This window comes from Cyrtonyx montezumae, unplaced genomic scaffold (genome assembly GCF_038088225.1).
Source record: "Cyrtonyx montezumae isolate F1298 unplaced genomic scaffold, pur_monq_1.0 scaffold_17, whole genome shotgun sequence".
Taxonomy (NCBI): Eukaryota; Metazoa; Chordata; class Aves; order Galliformes; family Odontophoridae; genus Cyrtonyx; species Cyrtonyx montezumae.
Window position 1 is genome coordinate 35,529,070 of NW_027071903.1, and position 22,729 is coordinate 35,551,798.

General features: G+C 45.7%; 1 protein-coding gene and 1 non-coding gene across 4 annotated transcripts; both read right to left on the reverse strand.

Moving 5' to 3' along the window:
• Nucleotides 1-971: 971 nt before the first annotated feature.
• Nucleotides 972-22,468, reverse strand: MORF4L1 (mortality factor 4 like 1). 3 transcript variants are annotated; one of them, XM_065734131.1, is made up of 13 exons: nt 22,347-22,468; nt 19,469-19,515; nt 16,709-16,776; nt 14,422-14,508; nt 13,658-13,738; nt 11,195-11,257; nt 6,206-6,231; nt 5,518-5,606; nt 5,122-5,223; nt 4,057-4,145; nt 2,538-2,710; nt 2,175-2,259; nt 972-1,329 (listed from the first exon to the last, which is right to left on the reverse strand). In XM_065734131.1, exons 1-13 carry the CDS (start codon nt 22,384-22,386, stop codon nt 1,245-1,247), a joined length of 1,035 nt encoding a protein of 344 aa, XP_065590203.1. In that variant the 5' UTR covers nt 22,387-22,468; the 3' UTR covers nt 972-1,244. The 3 variants fall into 3 exon arrangements, with proteins under 3 accessions (XP_065590203.1, XP_065590205.1, XP_065590204.1); XM_065734133.1 differs by lacking the exon at nt 16,709-16,776; XM_065734132.1 differs by lacking the exon at nt 11,195-11,257.
• Nucleotides 22,469-22,656: 188 nt separating this feature from the next.
• Nucleotides 22,657-22,729, reverse strand: TRNAK-CUU (transfer RNA lysine (anticodon CUU)). The gene has a single exon. It is a non-coding gene; the product is annotated as a tRNA-Lys (tRNA).

The following is a 22,729-nucleotide window of genomic DNA, read 5'->3' on the forward strand; positions in this document are numbered from 1 at the left end:
GAAATCGCGTTTCCTCGGGCAGGAGCTGCTGTTTGCTGGCAGCGCGGCCCGCAGTGCAGGCAGGGTGAGCAGGGCAGGCTGCAGGAGCACGGAGCAGCTCCTCGGGCTCCCGAAGGGCAGCGGCACTCGGACAACGCGCTCTGCAGACGCTCTCCGCATTTCCATTAGTAGCGATCAGCAAGATAATTAGCGGGAGTGACTGGGGCTACGAATAATCCCTGCGCCGTCATTAGGGCCGTGTAAATCCCAGCGAGGGCCCGCACGCAAAGCCCAGCCGGCCAAGGGCTGTGCACGGCGGCCGATTGACCCCGCGTGGCTGCTCCTGAAAGCCCGAGGAGCCGAGGGGGGCCGCAGGGACACGGAGGGGATCGGACATTCCTCATCCCTGGGGTCCCGTCCAGCCCAGGTCGCTCTGTGATGCACACACCCACCCCCACGAGCAACCAGCACAGCAGCACCACGCTCCCATCCATGCCGAGCACTGCAGCCTTTCCAGGGCAGCATCCACTCAGCGCTGCTCTTTTCCCTTCAGTGAGATTCACACTGCTCCTTTAACACATCACCACAATCGGTGCTCCAGAGCCCCTCCCCAGCAGGCAGACACTGACAGCAGCTCCAGCTGAGTACTGCACGACTCAGTACACAACACAGATCCGTGTGACACTGAGCCGAGGAGAGGGCAGGAACACTTGGAATTAAAAAGTTTATTTGAAGATCGATAAAACAGATCTGTGAAGGACACCACTATAGGATAACACATTCTCCTACTGTCAGGAAATTAAAAACATTACAGCTTGACGGATAAAGCAGACATTTACAGACCAAACGTTTTACTTCCAACACCAAGAAAGTAAATGGGTTTGAGAGTCAGTGAGAGCACCAGCAGGGGGTGGGCAGTCACAGCCCCCCGGGTCCGAGCACCCACATTCCTCAGTGCTGTGACCCACGAGACCCAGAGCACCGAGCAGTTCATCCAGCAGTACCACACCTGCATTCCTTCCACACTGCAGTGACGCCATCAGCAGCGAGCCACAAACACCACAGGGCTCCCAAGGGACTCCAAGCTCCTATTTCAGTACAAGAAAGACCTCAGAACGTACAAACGGCGGCTCCGTATTAAACACAACTTTATTCACTCGATGGTCACAGTCTGTGCAACAGGGACGTGCAATAGAAAGATGTGAAGAACAAGATGGAGTGGATGGGAGCTCAGGGTCCCGCAGTCCTCCCCACGCTGTGCAGTGTTACACTGCTTTCCGGTGGTACTCAGGAGGGGCCACTTCGTAGTCACTGGCACTGAACAGTGCAGAGGAATTCTTTGCTAAGTACCTGGGAAAGACATCGGAGAGGTTAAGCTTCCTGCCCCAAGATGGGATTTAGGACCACCAATGAACAATGAGATATTTACTGTGCGATTCCAGGAGTACAAGCTGACATTTGTTCACTGGGAGGAGTCAGCTGTCCAGAGACCAAGTGAGCACAGGGATGTAAGGATTAACAGGATGCAACAGCACACATCTGAGGCTCCGTCAGCAGCCACAGCAGCAATCAGTGCTGCCAGCAGTGCTGAGATGGGACAGGACAGCTCTGTGCACAGAGATGGTGACAGGAGCCATGGCCACCCACGTGCCACAGCAAGACAAGCACTGCACGTCATCTCTCGTGTGCACTCAGTACCTCTGCTCAGCACACCAACCTCACCCTTCCACCTCTGCAGCCGTCAGTACTGCAGCACTTGCCTTCACTCAGACATCCAAAGAATGAGTGCTAACTCCAGACTTGAGAATTACTCCAGGACGATTCCCCTGGAAGTCAGGCTGACCCATTCCCTGCCTTCCTGATGTGTGTCCTGGAAGTGCTCCCGACAGCGTACCCAGCCACAGAGAGCTGAGTCAACTGGGAATCAGCTCAGCGCCTCCTTACCTCACCAACTCCCAAACCACACTCCGCCAAAACACCATTAAAGCCCCATGAGAAAAGAACAGTTCCTCTCTCCACAACAAAATGGAAGCTTGAGGCTTTGCCAGCATCAGGAAATGCAGCACAGCAAAAGCAGTGTGCTGCACTGACACTGTGAGCTGACACTGTGCACGCAGCTCTTCGCGGAGAGCACGTCACGCTGCCGTACTCGTCTTATTTTGCTTTCTTGCTCAAAGAATTGAGGAAGTACTTACTTCAAGAAGTCATGCAAATAGTTTAACAGCAAAGCCAGACTCTTCTCATCAAGAGGTGTGTAAGCAAGCATAGCTCCAATTCGAACTGTTTCAAAACAAGGAGCACTTCAGTTAGAAAGAACACGTTCAAGTATTACAGTAAGCCTGAAGCTACACGAGCATATATCAAGAGCCCAGGAATCCACTCCCACATACACAAGCTAACCAGAAACAACGTCCATGGATGAATGAACATAAGGCATAAAAACATGTCACAGGGTTTGGAGGTCACCCCTCCAATTTCTGCAGTTCACACTGAGCGTCCAGACAGGAGGAAGCATTCAGATGCTCTCCACCACTCCCACATCCCCAGGTGATACTCACCAAACAGCCTCAGCAGATGTGGGGCACCGTACACTTGAGACATAGGAGCGTCAGGGTGATCTGCTAAGATCTCAGCATACTGGGGCCTCTCAAATTTGTACAGCAGTTGTGTTCCCAGCATGACATTGAAGTATTCTTTAATTCCAGCCACAACTTCGTTGACTGCATACTCCCTGATAAAGAGGAAATAATTCAAGCCTCGTTCTTATGTCTGCCTGGACACAAGGTTACATTGGACAGGTTCACCAAGCCCAAATTCTGAAGGTCACGTACAAACCTTCAGATCTTCCAGGAAATTTGCGTGCAGACCTTGAGATGCAGAATTCCTTGCAGCTCTACACTTCAAGGCCTCCTTTAGGAACTGCTTTTAAGATGGTAATAACTTATGCAAACCAAGCAGCACCTTGCTTTTAGTCACCTGCTCGAGTTAGCTGACTCAGCAGTCGTTCAAAGCAACACTGAACCTTAAGGATGCTTACCAGCTCCTCTGTTTTCAATTAAATTTAATCCCAACTCACATCAGCTTAAAGCTGTGTTGCTTTAAGTAACCAAACTGAACTACCACGTGGCGAAGGAGTCTCCCAGACCTCAGACAACCAGGTCCCTTCAGAATCTCAGTGCCACGCTGCAGTTGGCTGCCAACTTCACAACTGATTGTGATCTTCCACACAGCACTCACTACACGTTTGGTGACCACAGCCTCTGTAAGGGCAGGAGGCTGCAGATACAGCTGCTTTAGTGCAGTTTCACATCACCCAAGAAAGGCAGCAGTACAAACCAGGAATCGTGTGCCCTCCCGAGGAGCAGTGCTCACTGAACTCTCCACGTGGAGAACCCCCCCTCAGCAGCCAGCCCTCACACCAGGCTGGATGGAGTGGCTCCATCCTTCATGGCACAGTGAATTGCTTGCTGCTTCAGGCTGTGACCTCATGGTTCCCAGATACCCTCACTCCACACCCCAAACAAATCCAAAACTGCCACTGCAACAACCAGATAAAGGAATGCTGAAGCGCCCTCACATGTCAGAAACATTCCTCCTCTTGAATGCAAGAGGACAGTTTCACATTTCCAACTGCCCCCTGTGAAACTGGGAAGCTCCACTCAAGAATAATTCTGTTGTCACGGGTGAATGGCTGGAACAATTATTCACAAGGATTTCAGTACCACCTGAGAATAATTAGCTTTGCCCATGCAGTTCTTCCAAAAGCCATCGTCCACCCTCCTCCCTCACCCTGCTACCTCACTGAGGCCTTCCACCAACACAGGAAGACTTCTGCTAAGCTGCCAGGCAGCCTCTGTCATCGGTTCAGCTTACACATACCACACAGCACCTCACTTGCTCCTCCAGTGTAGGAGGAGCTGGAACAGAGCAGGTGGAGAACTACTGAGGTGGCTTCTACCAGCCTCCTTTAGGAGGAAGCCCAGGGCAGGGAGCATGAGAGAAAGCAGAGCCGTGTTCTTGAGTGATGTCCTTTAAGACCTGGATTGACACTCAAGGTCTGAAATGACCACCACTTACTTGTTATCAGTATTTCCTCTGGATTTCTTGTAGTTCGCATAATCCTCTAAAATAGAGTCAACATTCTTCTTGGCAGGAAGATAGAAAAGCTGTGGAAGAAACAAAAACAAAACACGAACAGTCTGCGTGAGCTCAACATCTCTATCTGCAAACTAATCTTAAACTAACACACACAAGGGTACGTCTAGAATAAAATTAACACGTTAAGGTGTCAAGTGTTACTGAAGGAACTCTGACTGGGTCAGTGCTGCATATCAAGCCCCCTAACAGCAGCCACATTTGTGTCCCTATTTCACATCTGTGCCTCTTAAAATCAACCTGAGGAAGAATTGCTGAAGCCAACCCAGGAACCCAAGTACACAGCAAAGCACACAGAGCAGCCTGCACCAGGCCACACACTGTGCCTGGACATCTTCTGCATCCCCAAGTCAGCACCCAGTACCAGTACTGGAAGCAAACAAGCCTGCTGGGAACAACAGCAACAAACAGCTTGCAACAGCACTCAGTAAACCTGCCGAGAACACAAAGTAGTTTCACTTACTAACAAGTTCCTGAGAAAGATTTACACCTCTTACAATGGAAGAGGGTTTGTTTTAGGTAAAATTACTGTATAAGGAGGCTTCACACAGATCCAGCCTGCAGCACAGCTAACCACTACTCTAAGAGGCTGCCTGCTGTCAGATGCTCTCACAGCCAGTGATGTGAAGACAGGGCAGGATGGAGCTGAGCTAAGACACCACCTGCAATGCTCACACAGACCAGTTCTGTCACCTAAGCAACCTTCTCAAGGCATTCCAAAGGCCAAACATGGCTTAGAAGAACATCTCATTTAAAATACCTTTTAGTTTATGCCAAATTATTATAATCTACAAGTTTACATACAGTTCTGCAGCACAGTCCAACCCACAGGAGACCTTCAGGGAAAATCCAATGGCAATGAGAACTGTAAACTGAGGCTTCTGTCAAACTCTGAGGGATTCTGCTGCACTGCACTCAGGTGAAATCTGAAATTCCCAATAACTGTCCTCACCCATACACTGATAGGTTGTTGTTCTGAGAAATTACCTGCTTTTGCCTGGTGATCAGGTCCCAGTCATCTACCAACCATGGTTTCAACTCTTCTGGGATTTTCACCTTCACTTCAACTCTGTTCATAAATGTTTCTTCCTGGAAAGAAAAAAAAAAAGTGGATGCACACCAATTACTTTCAGATAACCACCCAAGATAAGCCACTTACATCCCATCCTTTCTACAAAGGAAATACAGGAGTAAGGAACTGCTGAGTTGGTTCTAGAAGGAGTGGGGAAGTAGCTCAGGTTTTAAGGCCCCTTGGCAGCCCTAACATTTCAAGAAGTCCTAACAGCTCACACTGCTGTACTGCAGGACAAAGTACTGCTGTCTGAGCAAAGCAGCTCTTCTGTTCCCATCAAAAAAATCTATAAGGGAATCATAAGCACATACACTTTCCACTGTTGGATCTACTCGTGCCCTCTTCTTCCTGGGAGGCTGAGGAGTCTCACTGCTGCTGCTCCCTTCTCCAATTCCAGGAGCTGTTCAGAAGAGAGACAGGGTGCTGCATAAGAATGGTAAGGCAGTAAGAAATACCAATAAAAAATGTTTAAAAGGGTTTAAAAGTCATCAGATTTCTCTCAAGTCATCGTTTTACTTGGTTTTGTTCTCAGTGTTAACTGGACATCACACACTTGTAACTGTTCAGACTGCTGTGTTCACATTTATGTGAAGATGGAGATTTCTGCACTAAGAACAAAGCAGCGTGACAGTACCCAGTGTCCTTTGGAAGAAGTCTTTAGGAACCAGCAACTCATCTGTGCAGGCATGTCCCATCTCAGTAAGAACAGAGGTTTGACCTATTGAGAGCTGTTTGCACAGATTTAATGGGGATACCACTCTGCCTTCAATTTGCAAGGAGTTTAAATCCTGACAGACAAACAGTCCACACACAAAGCAGCAGGTTTCACACTCCTGCTCTATTAACTAGTAAATTACACAGAAGAGGCATCTGAAGTCCAGGAGGAGCACTGTGAGGTGACAGGAGCTAAACTCAGTGGGGGAACCTCTGAGGGCTCATTCCAGCTAAGAATCCTTCCCTCAGCGCATCCACGTACACACGAAATAGAGCTGTACTTACTTTTCTGCTTGTTCTTTTTTGTTTTCCTGCAAGAAGAACACAAATTATTGCAAACATAAAGATGAAAGTACTTAACGAATTGAAAGCCAGAAAAAAAGCACAGCAAGTTCAGATCCACACACACTCAGTGGCCTGCAAAGCATTCAGAAAGCAGCAAAGGGAGAGCTGCCAGGGATGGTTCCCACCACAGTGCTGATGCTCCGAGGTTTTCAAAGGGCAACATTCACTTTTTGGGGATTAAAGTCAAATCTACAGAATCTCAGAGGATAGGCCAAGAGTATTTTAAAACACAACCATCCTAAAACACTCCTGGCCATCACTAGCAAGGAACGTCCACAGATGTTTCCTATTCCCCATATGTCTGCAGATGGGCTTTTCCAGAGACCTCTCCAAGACAGAACACAGGAACCATCACACATCTCAGCCCACCATCCCTTTACCACTTCAGCAGCATGACAAAGTTTGAACAGCACCATCAGGATCAGTTGTGTGCATCAAGCTGTGTGAACTGCCTATGACAGCATCCAAGTTCTGGGGAGATCACAGCTAAACCTGCCACTCCTTATAACACTTGGAACAATACATGGTTCCTAATATTTATCTTCTTCTTAAAATTCACTGTACACACTCCAGACTTCCCTCAGTCCTCCACCCTTAGGCTCTATTTCTGACGAACCAACTTCCAAACATCTTAAAGACACCTGAAATATAACGCCCACTATATGCAAACATTCAGATTTGTCAAGACAGTAGGAATAAAAATTAAACTGTCCTAACAGGTTTTCATTATTTGAACTTTGTACATTCACCATTTTCATTCGTTTATTAAGAAAACTGGAGCTAAGAGCATTACTAGCCATGCTCCCATTTGCTCATTATTAATAGGAGTCCAATTAAATCCCTCAAAAAGTAATATATATATATATCTGTGTGCCAGATCCCAGATCATGAGGATCACACTTTTTACCAGTACATTATTATTGCTTTGGAAACTCATCACCATGGCAAGAGCCACTTGTCAGCCTCAGGGCTGGGTTATGTGGGCCAGCAAGCAGGCAGTTTCTACAAAGGGCTGAAGTCAGAGAGTAAAGCTCCAAGTCACAGGCAGTCAGTAGGCTTAAAAAGAACTGCAGGCAGAATAAAGATCCACTCTCTCCAGGAATAAGGAGCAATTGCCACGTCACTGACGATGGACTTGTGCACTGAGGAGAATCTCTCCTTCCAAACCTAGAGTGAGCAGGCAGCTTGAGAATTAGTGCCTGGATAAGAACAGCCTCAGAGCATCAGCCCAGCAGAGCCTCAGTGAACTGCTGGAGAGGGCCATACAAAATGATGTAAGAACTTCTAGTAATTAAGTCAGTGAAGCACAGCTCTGCTGCTGAGTCAGTCCAGCACAAACCCCCTCTGCAGCTGCTTGTACTCTCCCACCTCTTTCCTTATTTCCCATGTCTTTCTATGGGAAAGTATACACCTTTGCATCAAGGCAAAGCAGCCATCTGCCTGCAAAGTCTAAAAGACAGATCTCAGCTAGCAAAAAACCAAAAACCTCAGGTTAGAGACAAAACATCAGCACTTGGCAGACCATCAGCAGCCAGCCCAGATAACTCCCCACCAGGTTAGAGCAGCTGGGAGAGATGAAATGCTTCTGCTGTGCAGAGCAATTTAGGCATGCAGTGCACTCAGTATCCAGGAGAGAGGTGCAGCATTTGCACACAGAGTGCAGACTGGAACCTGCAGGAGCAGCACATCTTAGATAGGAAGACTATGTTAAGCAGACTCATTGAGACACAGCTGAAGAACAACACAGATGTTCCTGTGATGGCAGACAACTATTTCCTGCAAGGGAATTCAAGTCCTGAAGTGACACAAGAAGGAGGAATGCAGCTAGCACAGATTAACACACATTTTGTGCCACTCCACACATTATCAACGAACCCAAGGACAGTCACAGCAGCATCAGATCTCTGACTTCACATACAAAGTACAGCCTGGCTGCAAGTTTAAATAATCTCTTAATGGCATTTCCATACAGAATTAACCGACAAGCAGCAGCCAGAATCTGCCACGGAAGTTCCTGTGCAAAGTTTTAATTAAGACTGATCTGAGAGCTGCCGGGTACTAATGACCTCACAGCTCAAACCTAAAGGAGGCATCCTATGTATTCAGACATCACCCCAGAGCAGCAGGGTCAGCAATCAGAGCTCTGGTCAAGGTAACCCAGCCCTCACTGCAGGGCTTTGATTAAACCAAATGAGGACAGGAACCTGCACCCACAACACCCCAGTATTACTGCTCAAAAGTGACACTGAACCAGAAAGCCAAAAATTAAGTGAAGATGATGACGTTACAAGATCTGAAATTGAGTAGGAACAAAGTGATCAGAAGGAAATGAACACAACTACAGCTTACAGGGCAGCTCAATGCAATGAAGTACTGTAAATAAAGGTGACACTCAGAAGGAAAATTAGTAGTCCACGGCAAAAGAGCATAATGCTGAACTTTCAATTGCAATATCCAAAATGATGATGTTCACAATCAAGTAGTAAGTGAGACTACAGAGAATGCCAGAGAAGAACACATACTGAAAGCCTGGACCTCACCTTTCCAGACATGAGAACCAAGACACTCTAGGTACCTGTCAAACCACTTGGTTACCTCAAGGGGCAGAAGTTTTTGCACAGAAGAGCAGGGATTAGCACTCAGATCTCTAAAACAGTGCCTTCTGGGGTCACGTCAGTAGAAAACAAGAACAGCTTAGAGAATTCAGCACAGAGTAATGACATCAGGAAAAACCACAATGCTGGAAGGTTTGCACACTCCACAAGAGAAAGGACTCTGTGACCATCCAGTTTAAAGTTTTGTGGACAACAGCAAGTGCTTCACTTCCCCCAGATCCTCATGCATTTTCAAAGGCTGTGAAGCCTGTGAGAACCTCCCTACAATAGCTGCTGAGATCCAAGCAGCAGAATGAAGGAGGGTTGCCGTTTGTGTCTCAGGGACTTGAGCTTTAAGGCATTCGTGAATGTCAGGAAAGGACGAATGAGGCACCAGTGTGCCAATAATATTATAATAGCTGTCTAAAACCTTTAAGTCTCTCCTAACGTGAGCTGACCAGCAATAACAGCTTAGATGAAAATAATCTAGTATGAAAAAAAATCTGCTGAAAAGAGTCTGTCAGACTTCCACTGCTCAAAGAGCTCATTCACTGAATTAGCTTCTGAGGAGCAGCACTCCCATCCAAATTCAATTAAAGCATCCAACACTATCAGGAAAAGGACAGATACTGAAGTCAGAATCACGCACATCTTCTGTCACAGACACAAATCTAGAAGAGGTAACGAGAACGAGAGCAGCTGGTAGGTTGGTACTGTAGAACAGCTTTATGCTAGGATAACCACTGGGCAGGAAGAAGAGCAAAAGTATTGTAGAGGTAGTGTTGAAGGATGAAGCTGGAGGAACTAATCACTATTTCCTCAAGAAAGAAGAAATGGACTGCAGAACCCAAGCAGCAGGCACCAAGAAAGATGGAAGAGTCATCCTCCTTCCTCCCCTCCTCAGCACAGCACTGAATTAGGAGAAGCTATCTGCCATAGGATGCTGTGGATGCCAGAAGCCCAAACAGTTTTGAAGTCCTAAGTGTAGAAGAGTGCTAAATCCATCACATGGATACAGCCTCCAGCTCAGAAGCTCTCCAATTACACACTGATAGAAGCAGAAGTGGCACTTTTTGGTAGAAAAGCCTCACAGACTTGGCTCACTTGAGGACTGCCCCTAAGTACACATCACCAGTGACCACCAGGCAGCAGAACAGCGTAGGAAAATGTCCAGCTTGAGCTCACGTCCCATTACAGTGTTGCTACAGCTCCAGACAGCTGGCATGTAGGCAGTGGTAGCAGGCTACGTGGTGCCTAGAGGACTTGAAATTGCTTTTGCAAGAGCTACGAGCCATGCCAGCAATTGTAGAGGATGGCACAGAAGACATGCAGCCAGAGCACCTGCTTTTAAGTAACTCATTCAGCTTAAGAACAAGTCCTCTATTAGAAGAAACCACAATAGCTTCCACGTTTAAGTTGAGATACCATTTTGAAAGCACCTCTGATGAGACTGCATGTAACAGCTTCAGTAAAAAACCCAGAAGCTTTTCTCAGACTCGTTAGTGCCATACCTCCGTGCCTTCACTCCAATATTGAGGTTGCCCTTCTTACTTCCCAAGCACAGGATTACTTGTTTTTACATGATAATCATATTACACTCATCCCAAATAGCACGAACTCTTAGCAGTTGTTACTCAGCAGTGCCATATTTAGACAGAGGAAGCCAGCATCTGGAGTGTTGTACTTCACTTCTCATAACTCACTACAACCACACAAATGTTTACGATTGTTTTCTAGTTAATAGAAAAAAATATATAAGCAATTTCAAAACAACTGTGTACAGACAGCATTTCATGCATATTTCTATGGCATTAAATATTGCTTATTAATAGTCTTAAAAGCTGTTTTCAGCTAGTTGCTGTGGTTACTCTGGACAGACTCGAGCCAATGACAAAAACACAGGTTAAAAAGGCAAGATCAGTCCTCACGTTTTAACACCACTGGTCACCACAGCCCAGCTCTGCAGACTCAGAGAACAGCACAGTTCATATCCACTTCCATGGCTCCAGGCTCCAGTAAGCATGCAGAGCAACTGAAATCTTCTACAGCTATGCAGTTTTAAAACTGACATCAGTTATCTTCCAAATTTCAATTAGTGGATGCTGAATGCATTTGTCTACCCATAGCATGCCCTTCCCCAGCTGAAAAACCAGCAGCCTACGCTGGCTTTAAAAAACAACAACATACGGCAGTACTTAGAATTGTTAACTCAATTGCTACCAAAGCTTACATTATCACAACTGAAGACTTTAAGAGTCTAAAAGAAATCTATGAAAGCAAGGAGGTCTGGATTTCAGGACGAAAATCCTGGTTTGACAATCCATCCTTAACTCACCGCGTCGATATGGTAGGGGTCTCCAAACAGCAAACAGTATGCGCTCCATCTCGTCTGAAAAATCTAGGCACAATGGGGGTTGAGTTAAGGAAAGAATGTCAGACCTAGTGTTCAGCCTTTAAGAGAATCTATTTAAGATTCACAGACGTAGCTTTTTAGCAGTATGTTACAGATTTACTGAGCATTCCTGGAGGATAAGGTGTTCTTACACTATTATTTTCTCTTCACTACTGTTTGGCTGAGGAATAAATTACAGGATGCAGGTTCCCTCCCTCTGTTCAATCCTCCAAGAATGCTACAAAAGGTAACTTCTGAGGCCTAATAGTTTGACACCGTTACCCTTTTAGAATATTTGCTTTATTTGCTTCTCCCCCTCCCCATGAATGGTACTTCACGTATCTGCAAAGACCTTAGAATTACAACAGAATAATCCAGATGTTTTCAAACTGTTTCCAGTCGTTTTGGTTTCAGAAGCCATCTTGCCTTTAGTTGTAAGCAGAACGTGAGCAGCAGCAGTGTGTTCAATAACAGTATCACAGCTCCGCACCACTGCTAGGTTAGGGCAAAGCATTGCCTCTCCCTCAGCCTCCAGACAGGAAGAAAAATAGGAAGACTTTATTGGAAGAACCAGAGGTCTAATTTAGAAGGATGCTGGTAATAGCTAGAGACTAGGAGCAAGATCAGTGCAACAAGCATGAGACCCTGTTCTCTCCCACTGGAAGGCTGCTGTTCCAATGACCAGAGTTTTCCTTCCTCCTCTTTGCTGCATTAATAACCCACCATTCTGAAATTAATTTTTCCACCCACAACAAGTTTCAGAGTTACCTTCCTGCATGTTTGTCTTTCTGGTTTTTGTGGGTTTTTTTATACAAAAGAAACAATCACTCATGCTTAATATAGTGATGATAGCAAAAAGCAAAGCCACTCCCTTAGCCCAACTGGTTTAAACTGGAGAGTAAAGACAGACCTGGTAACATGCTTTTGAGCTTTGGAATTGAACAGAAGTTTAAGATGAAGTCCTTTTTGCTGTGCCAGTCTACCTCAGATATAACGTTATTACATGCTCTTGAGAGAATTAAGACAACTTTGAATTCTACTGCTTTTCAAGTGCGGGTTAGCATTTTCTCAGCTGGAAAGAGCAAGCCAACCCACTGCAATTAGCCTGCACCTCTAGGATGACCAAAGCTGATAGGACAGGGAACCTGGTCCTGAAGATACTGAGACATTCTCTATGAGGTAGAGTTGTGAAAAGCATTTACAATTGAGCCATCAGTACCTGTTTCAAAGTTACAGAATTAACTCTGCTTCCAGTGACATACGAGTGGACTCAAGCACAACAACCTCTCAGGTAGCCCCATTAGTAATTACCACCATTGAGATACTTTAATTAGTTTATAATAATATTCACTAGGAACTCTGTAGAGGCCCATCCCAAGCTGAGAAAGCACACAAAACCAGTGCAGCTAAAGCACCTCGATCTGTAGCAGTAGACCACAAGGGAGTTTGTACGTAGCACTATGACCAGATCCATCTGAAACTCCATTCCAAAGACCAAGAGACAGTTTACAGCCTCGGGCAGGCTCTGGCCAACCCAAAGCTAAATCTACATGCAGGACCTACAGCAACAAAGCCTTTATCCACTGCCGTTGCACTTCTCCAACCAACAAAACATTTCAAAACACAAAGTTGCCCATAAATGTGGCATGAAATGTGAGCCAAATTCTCTTGGGAAGCAATGTCACCTCAGCAGCCTCCTCACAAAGATCAGAATCAGAAATGAAGTTAAGAGTTCAAAACATCACGTTGGCAATGAGTTTCATGGCACACAAGCAAAGCAGAGCTGTACTGACTGAGATCCTACGGCCATACAAGCCTACTCTGAAAAAACAAAAAGGATGGAATGAAAGGAAACTGAAAGTTACATTCTGTACCTTTTCCCCCTAACAATCATCTGAGCTTGCTTCTGGTCTCTTAAGATGCAAAAACATTTTAACAGCATAGGTGTTTAGATTTGGCAAAAAACAGCAAAGCAAAGGCTTCCTAAGTGCAATTTTAGAATTGCACAGTAAGAGGGCAAGGCATTTTGAGGATTTCTTTCTGTATCAGTGCTCCTCAGAAGAACTAAGAAGTTCTGTTCAATTTCACCGAGATTAACAAGTCTTAAGAGAACTCACCACGCTTGAGCATCGGTTCACTAACTTAAGGGCAACAGTAAGCAAAAGAAGAACTATAAAGTGTTAACATCCAACCAATTCAGTGCCTTGATTCAGTATTAAACATCATTCCATCATACAAGATGTTTTTAAAACAGCACTTCAACAAAAGCCTTTCAGATACCACAAAAGTAAACATCTGTATAGGTTGTATCAGGCATAATGGAATGTTCTGGAGGCTAAACTGTAAGAAAAAGTGGAACTTGTAAGCAACAGTTTGATTTTTGTGTTTAAATAAAAAGCTTCTTACACTTCAACATTTTTCTGCTGCAGACCAGATGTCTTCTTGCCTGGAGCAGCACCTCTCATCTTCCCCTCTGCATATTGTTCCCTTTAAAAAGAATAAATTTGGCAATGAGACTAACAGGAAAAGAAGCCTGTTTTCCCTCAAAAGGTAAGCAGTTATACAAAACGTATTGAGAACTGCTAGCAGATGACTCAGGCAGTGTTTGACAAAGAAGGAACAAGTTCAAATAAATAGAAAGATGATTTTAGGCTTATACACATACAAACCCTTCCAGGTATGGACTCCCATCTACACCTGCTCTCACAGTCCTTATTTACTCAGCAACCTGGAAGCAATATGCTAACAACTGCTAAAAAAATAAGATATTCTTAAAAAAAGGCTGCTTAGGACCAAGTCCTGAGGGTCCTAAAGTGCCTCCTAGGAAGACTATCCTCACCACGGGTCATTTCTAGTCTCCTTACCTCCATGCTACAGATTATACCTCCAGTCAGTGTGTCTGGCCCTCTCATCACCCTATTCCTCATTAAAACCTCACAAGTTTCAAAGTGAAGGGGCAGTTACTCTTTAAGTTCTGGAGTACAAAGACCAGAACCCACCTCCCACATCAAAGTTCCTCAAGAATAAAAGGAAAAAAACATTTCTTGAAGGTGTTTGTTGTGAGTTTTTTGTTTTGAACTTACCAACCTCCTCTGATATAGAGCAGTTGGACTGAAACTGTACAGAACAAACGATTCTGCTACGAACAACCTCTCTGCAAAAACACTTACTGATTGGCTTTTTGAAGTTCTTTTTGTTTCTGCAGATTGGTATCCACGTATTTGAGCACTCTGCTTTCTGGAACCCATTCATCCCAGCTGGAAAAAAACAACAGAAATTAATCATTCAAAAACACTACGTAATCACATTCTAAACAACAGAATCAATTAAAAGCTTCACAGAATTTGAGACTGAAGTCTGCTTTTGTGACAAGTCATGGACTGACACAACGGAGCGTAAATTACCAAACACATTCCCCATTGGCTGAAGCTGTAACAGTTTTTCTAGGGAAGTGTAACCCTCAGTAAATTCAGAAGAGTTCCCCAAACTCATAGGATGGGCAATTTGGGAGGGTGGGGATCACCTTTAGTTTAAAAGGATCATTTCAGGAAAAAAGAAAAGCTACACTTACTAAGTTATGGGACATCTGTAGCCATAACTATATCATTCAGTGCGTTTCCTTTATCTATTCCAACATTTTATAGGTTAACAAATTCAGCAATAAGATCTTACTGTAAGAAGAAGTGCTCTGATTTCTGTCTGTGAAGGAAACCAAGATGGCATGAATATTTGAAGAATCTGAAGTGAACGATTTAAGAGAACAGGTGTTGGGGAAATTGCCATTATGAGCAATAATTCCACTTTGACAAAGAGTGGATAATCTGAGCAATCTGACAAATTATTTCAAATAAAAGCACATTAAAAGTGGCCACGTTATTCTGAAAAGCGTAAGTTAAAGCTCACTATAGAAATATTTCCACATCATTTCCATTTTATGGCAGTAGCTGCTACTCTAGGAACATCAGCACCATCAAAGCAATACTACTGCAGGAGTACGAGGCTTTCAGGACCAAAAGAAGCCAAGCCTAGCAACCAAATGTTAGAGAAACAGATCTGCACCTGCACATATTCTGAGGTGACGTTTTTAGGACAGTGCTCTGGTCAGATATGTGAGCCACTCATCTCCTGGCTGTGCAGCCACGAGACTTAGAAAATAAATGCTGTTTAACTGTGGCACACATATTGTATGAGGAAGCTTTCACATCCTGTTGATATTCACAAAACTAATTAAACTGAGCAATTAAATAACAAAGGACCAATATTACGTAAACCAGAACTAAACAATCAGTGCCCTTTTTGTCTAGATAGACCCTGCAGCAATGCCACTTTTAATGTAGTAACCTGGAAGCCTGAAGGCAGGAAAACCTTCAAGCAACGCAAGCATGAAAAGAAAAGCAGGAGTCATGACATCATTTACAGCACCCTTCACCACCAGAGATTAACAAGGACATGAAGTACCACATTTATGCTGCCCCACTGACACAGAGCAGCCAGCTGAAGCAGCAGTCACACTCCCTGTAAACGTTTCACAGTAAGCACTGACAGTTACCTGCCCACTGGCAAGGAGGGGGACAGGTGCATTTAAAGAAAACTGAAGGCATTAGGACATGAAGTTCAGCTTTTAGTGAAGTCAGTGAGATCAAGGTATTAGTGACAGTATTTGCTTGAGAGTCCATAGCATTAAAATGAAACAAAAATCAGAAAAGATCACTGGAGCCTGAAGAGCTGAAGCTTCTAATCACTAAGGAAAAAAATGTTTTTCCTTAAATTGAAAACCCAGTGACAGAACTTGTAGGGAAAAAACAACTACTCAACTGCAGTAACCTTGTGAAATACTCCTCAGTGGGCTGAACTTGATATCACGAAGCCACCTTCAGAAGTCTCTCACCTAGAATCCTGTTAGTTCCACAGAAGGGAAAGGTTTCTCCAATGCTACCTTTGCACGAGAGGCCAGAACTGGAACACAGGCTAACCCTGCTCCTGTGAAGGCCTCGGGCACACAGCCCTCCCTGTCCTCAAGGCTGCCTTCACAACAACACTGCTTTCCAAATGTCTGCTGCCAGAAGCAGTTTCAGAGTGAAATACACTGGTTTTGTGAGAGGAATACTTTGCTCCACTGCAGCAAAGCTTCTCTCTCCTACCAACACACAGCAAAGAAGTTTCCACACTGACTTTTCTGCTGGCAGGGGATTACAGTGACTGCTTTCCAAGCTGACAAACTGGCCTTCCTATTAACCCACAGACACCGTGAGCTGGTTCGTCTACACAGCCAAAGCCCTGCAGGAAGGAAACTGCTAGTCAGGCATCTTTTGTTACTACAAATCACAGGGCCTACATATGAAAAATATTTAGGTTAACTTTAGAAAGTCCTCGAATAACACACAGATGGTAGAGCTTGTTCATCAAGCTAATATTCCAAAAAACAAAGGACTGATTCCATTTTATGCAAATACTTACTTTTTATTCCAACCACTGTAATGAATAAAGTATTTCACTTGCTTGTCCTTTATGGCAACCTTTACACACTGGAACAGAGGAAAGAAGTTCTGTTAGTACCAACGGCAACAAAGATCTTTGAGTTTTGCTTTGTAAGATTTCAGACTGTAAACATGCAGAAACTTCCAGGCATGCAATCGAAATACCTGGCAGCAATTTCTCAGCAGGAACTAAGTTGTCTAACACAAGTTGCTGCCTATTTAAGATCTGGAAGGGCAAAGCCACACTGCTCAGCTATCCGAAGGGACATCTTCAGCCACGAGAAGGATCCAAACCTGCTGAGGAGCACCAGAAGTCGAACCACACGGTCACTTCTCTAGCCCAAGATTAGGCAGAAGCCATTCAGAGCTTGCTCACATGGCCCCTATCTCACTGGCAGGTAAGCTGGCTGAAGCAGAGGAGTCTTCAAAAGCAAAGTAAATAATATGGATCTCTGCAGTCACAGAGAGCACACTGTATGCAGTAGAGAGAACTGCAGGACAGGTGCTTTCTAGATTGAGAATTCACACATGGGGTAAGTAAAAACAGTTATTTCCATCAAAAGATTGGCCTTTGAAGACAGTAACTTCGTCATACACCAAGATTAAGGTGAGACCATTAAGAAAAGGGAACGTACAGGACAAGGTTGCTCCACTTAATCCTCAGTACCACTCCGAAGTTCCCCTCACAGGAACTTTTCTGTCTTAATTTTAAGAACAGCCCTCCCAAGAGCCTGTAAGACATCAGCTCAGCTCATCCAGAGGAAGGCTCTCAGACGACCTGGGACAGCTACACACACTTCTCAGTAGCAGAGTTTTCTCCTGCACCTGCAGTCTGACATCTAAGAGCTCAGCTACCACATCTGCATAGAATGAAAGCTCAGCCAGAGATATACCTCTTCCTGCAAGAACACAGCCCAGAAGACAGACTATACAACCCCTCACAGTTCATCTTCGCACCCATCTACATCTCTAACCTAGCTGTGCCCAATCAAATCCATCAGCTTAGGGCTGGGTAAGGCACTCCACCCAGGAAGGTATGCTCTGGAGATGCTGGGGTTCACATCACCATACTACTCCACAACATCCTCACTTTACTCCACTGTAGAGCCAAAGAGAGTGTTTGCCTTTATCTTTTGGTTCTGTTTTTAGGCTTTTTCTGTTGAAGTGGGAAATTGAGATACATTAAGTCAGAGTGGATATTTCTGTGCTATGCTGCATCACCTCTAAGCATGCCTGACAATCCCACCTTCTGCTGTACAGCATTTTGTCAACATCACTGTCAGGACTCCTCCCCATACCTTCTCAATTTAGAAAAATTATCAGTGCTTAATTATCAACAAAGCAGAACAACATATTCCACTACAGATCTCAACACCACCAGATACAGAACTCAGTCTCACCTAGACCTGCAACCAGGAGTTAAGGACATCCTGACCCTGCTTCACATACCACTGCACTGGTTGCTCATTTCAGCTTGCTAGTTTGCTGCAGACCTGGGGTTAAAGCTGAAGTCAGACTGTAGGCTTAAAAAGCCTCTACCTGTTTTGAGGAATCAAAGTGAGAATGAGTACTTGAATATCTTCCTACACCAAATACTTCCCTTCCTCAGTGAAGAAAGAGAATTACTGCACAACTGTAACAGTACTTCCAGGCAGTCTACAGCTGTTAAAAGCTACCAGTTTTCAGCTAAAAGCATCTTAAGTAAACCTCGTTTAATTTTGTACACTTACTGCATATGGATTGACTGTAGCTTTCCATACTATCCTAGTGCAAACACAAAGGTTTTTCTGATCATCTGCCCGTGGGAAGCCAAGAACACTGTTTGAACAATATTTTAGACAATCACGTACCCTGCCAACGCTCCACAGATTGTTTATAGCTTAAAAAGAGTCATTCTGATGCTATGAGGAAGTAGGTATAAAGGATTGCTAGCCACCTCTCTAACAGCTGCCAGACCAGTTAGCATTTACTGGCACTAAAACACAATGAATTTGAGTCTTAGCTTAATGTATCCCATGAATCCCACTGCACAGCTATAGGAGCCCATTTTTACAACTTCAGAGGAAGCAGAAGCAGGCGATGAAATGTGGAGCTGTACCTTCAGAACAGAGGACACAGCTGTGGCATATGCCTACAGCCCACAAGGAAAGAACGTAGCTGAAAGCATTGCACCACACACCCACAGCGGAAGCAGTAAGGACAGCTCTCCAAGTCATGGATCTGTGATGCGTTGTTTCTGAGGTTAAAAAGCTCAAACTGAGAATGCTGTTTCCTTTGGCAGTGTAATTCAGTATTACTCTCCACAGTACTGTCCCACTTGAAGACCACTGACTGTGCTCAGCCCCCACACTGCTGGGAAAGCTCCAAGTGCAGTTAATTCACCAGTTTGTTCTCTAGCTCCAGCACCAAGTTTGCTGCCCAGTGTTCTGGGAACACATGCACTAGAGATGTTCAAACAAAAGATGCAGCCTTAGTAATGCACTACAACTGCTGTATAGCACTGCTGTGGGTCTTCACTTGGTTTTTGTTGGGGTTTTTTTGAGTGATTTTTTTTTTTGTTTAAAGCTTCTCCATAATACAGAACCATGGGGGTTAAAACTAAAGGGTATATATGAGCACGCCTTCCTTCATCTTGCTTCAGCCACTAATCCCAGATAGGTAAGGCACAGCAAGTTAGCTACAATTCTTCATTTTCCTGAGCAAGTCAAAACCATCTGCAGCAATAAGCAACCACACTTACCTTTGCTTCATAAAGGAGAGGTCCATGAAAACAAAGCACTCGTTCACCTGAAAGACAGCCACAGAAAGCCACGTTAGAACAGAACCAACAGCATTTCCCTAAAGTCAGTTGCAAAGTACAGCACAGAACAAATCCAACATCAACCTAACAAGAAACACAAAGGGATAGTTGTTTGAGAACCATGCTGGTGACTGAAAACTTCATCATATAAGAGGATCAAAGACAATTATTAGAGCCTTGAAGGAAAGATTCCCCAAGGATTTCCCCAAAGAGCACTCATGTAAGGAAAGCTGCACACCAGCTGTACCTAAGCCCCCCACAGTTCTGCAGGACTGGTTTCTTCAGCAAACAGTTGACACCCAAACCTGTACTCCTGCCCACACTTCTTGCCACTGCCAGCTCAAATCCTCCTTCAGAGCCTTAAATGCAGACACATATGAAAACATGTTGGCTTGGTACAAACATGCACTTCAGCAAAAAAAAAAAAGCATTTGGCTGTAAGGGATTCCTAAGTCTCCAGGACATTGCATTTCGACTCAGAGCAGGGAATCAGCTCTCAGTATGAGATGCCACCCCTGTATCTTAAGCTGCTAACAAAAACTTTGCCTTTCCCCACCCCACACACATAACATTAAGTAAACTTTTAACCAGGTGGGTTGTAAAGAATCTCTCTGCAAACTGCTGCAGAAGTGGAATATCCCAATATCCCACACATCAATTTGTTTTGGTGAGGGGTTGAGCAGCTCTCCCATGCATACCAAAGCAGGGCTCTGGCAAGGCCGGGGAGGTTGATTTTGTTTGAACCAGATGAGGATTCACACACCACTTCAACAGAGAGCAGGAGGCAGACACACAGCAGTCCTGAAATGAGCAGAGCTACCAAACTTCACCTAGCACATCAGACAGACAAGAGCACACCCCTAGGTTTAGCATTTAACTCATATGCTGGCTAGGAACAGCACACCCATTTAAAGATGCACCATGTTGGCTGCATGCTCCTCACAGAGCTGAAGCAAGTATTCACAGGGAAGTTCAAGAACATAACTACACCAGAAATGTATTTCGACTTGTAAAAATGCTTCTGTATGTTGGAAAAAGAGCTAGAAAGCTGCTCACGAGTGATCACTGTGGTACTCACTCTCCTACACTGTCACCGCTGCAGCAACACCCACGTCTATTCCTTATCCCAAGACAGGCCTTGTAAGACTGCTGTTCTTCTGCTAAAGCAGCTGGTAGAAAATACCTGCACCTGCTCTGCTCACACTCAAGGACACCAAGGTACACGGAGCAATTGTGCCATGTACCAGCAGCTCCCAGGCCAGCACGCCCTGCTCAGACACAAAGCAGACTGGCATCACTGACTGCGAGGAACAGCTCTGGGAAGTCTCACTTCAGCTGCCCCCTCCTGCAACTGTTACACATGCTGAGTATTTATAGAAACAATAAGCTCTCAAGTTGTGCATGAAGGGCATGACACAGGTCTTCCCTTTGATGTCAGAGCAGAAGCCATCTTGAGAACAGATGCAGAAACAAAGATATCAGCATCATCAGGGAACAGCCCTCCTCTAAGCAAGCCAAAGGTTGAACGTGACATCTGAGAAAGAGTCAGTACTCTCCTTTTTTTTTTTTTTTACACCAGTGAGAAGATGCAAGAAGACCCAAGGAAGCATTAAGTCACATTTGACCAAATCTGATCTCATTTCTGAAGCCTACATAAAAAAATACAATAAAAAGGCAGTTCCTTCATTTAAGGGGTACCCATGCTTCCAGTTCGACATTTGGGTTTTCCAGGCTTTCACAGAAATCCAGCCTCCTCCTCACCCACTCCTTTGCAGGAAGGGCCAATACAGTTTCCGGATCCACCTAACGCTGCTGGCAGTATTTTAGTGACAGCTTTCCAAGCCACACAATTGTATTTGCCATGCTGCAAATGGCCATAATAAAACACTTCAGTTTCAGTGCTTCAGGAAGCTTCATTTGTGGGACATTTCACCAATTAAATGCTAGTGCCGAGCTCACGTTCATATTTAGGGAATAAAGTCCATATTTTAACCTCTGTTCTAGGTTTATATTGCTAGTACTCCTATAGCTATGAACATAATTTCAGCCTGTTATTCTACTCCACTTCCAGCTCAACATATTTTGCATTAACTTGCTTACAACAATGTGAAGCACACGTTGAAGTGCTGATCATCCCAGCGGGGCGGTAACACAGCCGAACACCACACACTGCCGTAGTCACAGCATCAGGACACCCAGAGCAGGCACTGCTCTGCAAAGCCCGCTGCTGAAGACAAAACCTACAGCAAGGACGAGGTACTGGAAAGGGGAATGAGCTTTCATTCACCTGTATTAGCACCAATCGCTAATTTAAACCGACAGCGTATACAAAATAAGCGTCCTAAGCCGCAGAACGCTGCCATTTACACTAAGATCTCTGCTGCTCTCATACAGTACAGCCTCCACCACGAGCAGCAGCCGCAGAGCCCCGCGGCTCCGTGCCCCAACACCACGCAAATCCTACATCGAGGACACGGGAACGGCTTTCAGCGCTCGCAGCTGCACGGAAACGAGCGTTGGCGGGATAACGGGCGGGAAGGGCGCGCCCACGTCCTGCGGGCAGGAGAGCTGCGGGGCGGGAGGACAGGAATCCATCTTCTCCCACTGCTGCAGCTGAGGGGCAAAACCGGAGGCCCTGAGCGGGACCCCCGCGGCAGCACCCCGCACCGCAGCACCGATCCCTTTGTTCCCCCGGGCCCGCCCACCGCCGCGGGGCTCCGTGCGGGAGGAAGGCCCCGCTCCGCTCCCGCCCCGCTCGGCGCTCACCCCCGAGCCCCCACCGCGGCGGCCCGGCCCGCAGACCCCCGCCCGCACTCACCCTCTTGGAATTTGGGCTTGGGGTCCTGCTTGGGCGCCATTTATAAGTGCGTCTCCCTCCTCCCGCCCCCTCCCCGCGGGGGCCTCACCACCTCCGCCGCATTCTGCGCGGCCGTCCCCGAGCCCCGCAGCACAGCGCATGCGCGCCGCTCTGCGCCGCCCCCCGCGGCATGCCGGGATCGGTAGTGCGGGGCGGGGCGGCCGTGGCCCGCGCGGTGTCTGCAGTACCGTCCGTTGGCGGTAAGGGCCGCAGTGCCGCTGAGGAGCGCGAGACGAAAATTAAAAAGGCGAGGAAAAAAACAAAACCGAAGCGCCCAACGTGGGGCTCGAACCCACGACCCTGGGATTAAGAGTCCCATGCTCTACCGACTGAGCTAGCCGGGC